This window comes from Propithecus coquereli, unplaced genomic scaffold (genome assembly GCF_000956105.1).
Source record: "Propithecus coquereli isolate 6110/MARCELLA unplaced genomic scaffold, Pcoq_1.0 Scaffold29, whole genome shotgun sequence".
NCBI classification, from domain to species: Eukaryota; Metazoa; Chordata; class Mammalia; order Primates; family Indriidae; genus Propithecus; species Propithecus coquereli.
The window spans coordinates 8,654,155-8,656,235 of NW_012148507.1; the positions used below are offsets into that span (position 1 = coordinate 8,654,155).

The following is a 2,081-nucleotide window of genomic DNA, read 5'->3' on the forward strand; positions in this document are numbered from 1 at the left end:
TGTTGGATTCTTACCACTAAGTCAAGACAGTTCACTAAATTCTTTGCATTCTAGGGAACCTTGTAGCTCATGTACACTTGAACTTCATTTTATAGATGAAGAAACTAAGGCCACGAGAGGTTTTGTGGCTGCTAATTAGTATCACAACTGGGTGTCAGCTAAGGTTTCAGAAAGCCCACACCACTCACTCCTCTTTGTGCTTGGACCTAGCCTCCGTGTTTGTCATTGCTTGGTGAACTATTGCTTTGTGTGTTTGGCTGATTAATCTTACTGAGCACTGCTGCTGTTGTGATACCACATTAGAGCTTCCAGAGACACAGTGTGCAGCAGCAACGAGTGTCAGCCTGAGAATCTGGTCCCGCTGCTGGCTGTCCCTAACAAACACATGACTTGGGCAAACCATTTAATGTCTTTGGAGCCTAGCTCTGCAGCGACAGGATTTACCAGACCCCTGACCACTCAAATGCTATGGTTCTAATTCTTACACGAGCAGACAGAGGGAGACGGGGCGTACTAACAATTCTAGGCAATGTGGACTCCGAGGAACTTTCTCTTTTTGGCTTGGAGACTTGTCCTGTTATTAACCCCGGGAAATTTATGTCCTGAATACTGTTTTTCATAGGCAAACATTATTATTTTGCATTGCTAGACTATATCTAGCAAACTAGAAGGAAGAAGAAAATCAGAGGGGATAGCTAAGCCTGCATTTTTATGTGAGTAAGTAAATAAACCACAGCAGGCTATCGGTAGAGGGGATAATTCCTGCATCTGGAAATTGGCTCCTCTGCAGCCACATCTGCATGGGCTTCCTGCCCTCTCCATCCCTAATGTACTAGTCTCCGTCTGCCTCTTCTCCCTGTCTTGGTGTAACTCTGTTCTAGAACTACGCTGTGAATAACTCCTGTCCTCCCACCTGAGCCCTGCTTGCAGGTTATCATAGATGAATCTCCAAGGCTAAGCTGTTGAGATTTCTGGCTAGACCAGAGGTTTTGCTAGAGGACCTTCCCCTTAAAGCATATCAGAGGGAAAGCAGGCCCTGGGCTACTAAAAGGGGAAAGAGAATTTCTGTTCCCTGAACTTAAGGAAAACAGAAGCAAGCTTGGGAGGAGGGGGCTGTGGAGATAGGGGAGGCCCGAAGGGTGGCTGTCCGTTGAACTGTCAGAAAGGAGTTAGTGAAGTCAAACGTAGCACAGACATTGGTGGCTAGGTGGGAAAGTAGAGGATTTATTCAAACCTTACTCCCAATTTGGCCACTGATGGAGGAGAGTAGAAGAGGGATAATGCTGAATTTTCCCTCCCAAGTTTGTAGTATGTCTTTACTCAACTTTTCTTCCTTTTGCACCATCCATCTCTGTGTTTGTACACAGGTACTTAGAAGTTTCGATTCCATAATCAGCACCAACTGCACGGAAGAGCTGGAGAATGCTGGCGTGGAGGTGCTAAAGTTCTCCCAGGTATGTGGGCTGAGCCCAAGTATGCCAGCAGCCCCTAGTCTGTCTGTCTGTCTGTCACAAGTCACACTTTTCCCTTGAGGCTCACACGATTGGTTTTATAATCACAAACTCGGTGTCTACTCCAGTCAGTGTATTCCACTTCTAGAATATTCCTGATTATTTTCTTCTCCGAGGCAGCAGTACTTCACATTGCAGTATTAATGATCTCAAGGTGTAAGAGATTAGAAACCTGGCAGTTGGATCTAGATCAACTTTGATGTTTTTATTTTGATTTTAAAACTTTGATTTTTGTGCTCAGATGCCTTATTGCACATCCTTATTTTTCAGATTTATATTTATTTTGGGGGAAATATTATGGAATCTATTTTTGAAGTATACCATTTGACCCATTGGGTTTTTCTTTTTTTTTTGAAATAGAGTCTCGCTTTTGTTGCCCGGGCTAGAGTGAGTGCCATGGCGTCAACCTAGCTCACAGCAACCTCAAATTCCTGGACTTCAGCAATCCTTCTGCCTCAGCCTCCCGAGTAGCTGGGACTACAGGCATGCGCCGCCATGCCCGGCTAGTTTTTTCTATATATTTTTAGTTGTCCAATTAATTTCTTTCTATTTTTAGTAGAGGGGGTCTCG

The 2,081-nt window shown here is 44.4% G+C and overlaps 1 protein-coding gene across 1 annotated transcript in view; it reads left to right on the forward strand.

Annotated features, from left to right (window-relative positions):
* GSR (glutathione reductase) overlaps window positions 1-2,081 on the forward strand; it is a 54,667-nt gene that overhangs the window by 38,948 nt on the left and 13,638 nt on the right. The window contains exon 9 of the mRNA XM_012648555.1: window positions 1,368-1,454. Within this exon, the coding sequence (XP_012504009.1) occupies window positions 1,368-1,454 (87 nt within the window). The remainder of the gene's footprint in view (window positions 1-1,367; window positions 1,455-2,081) is intronic.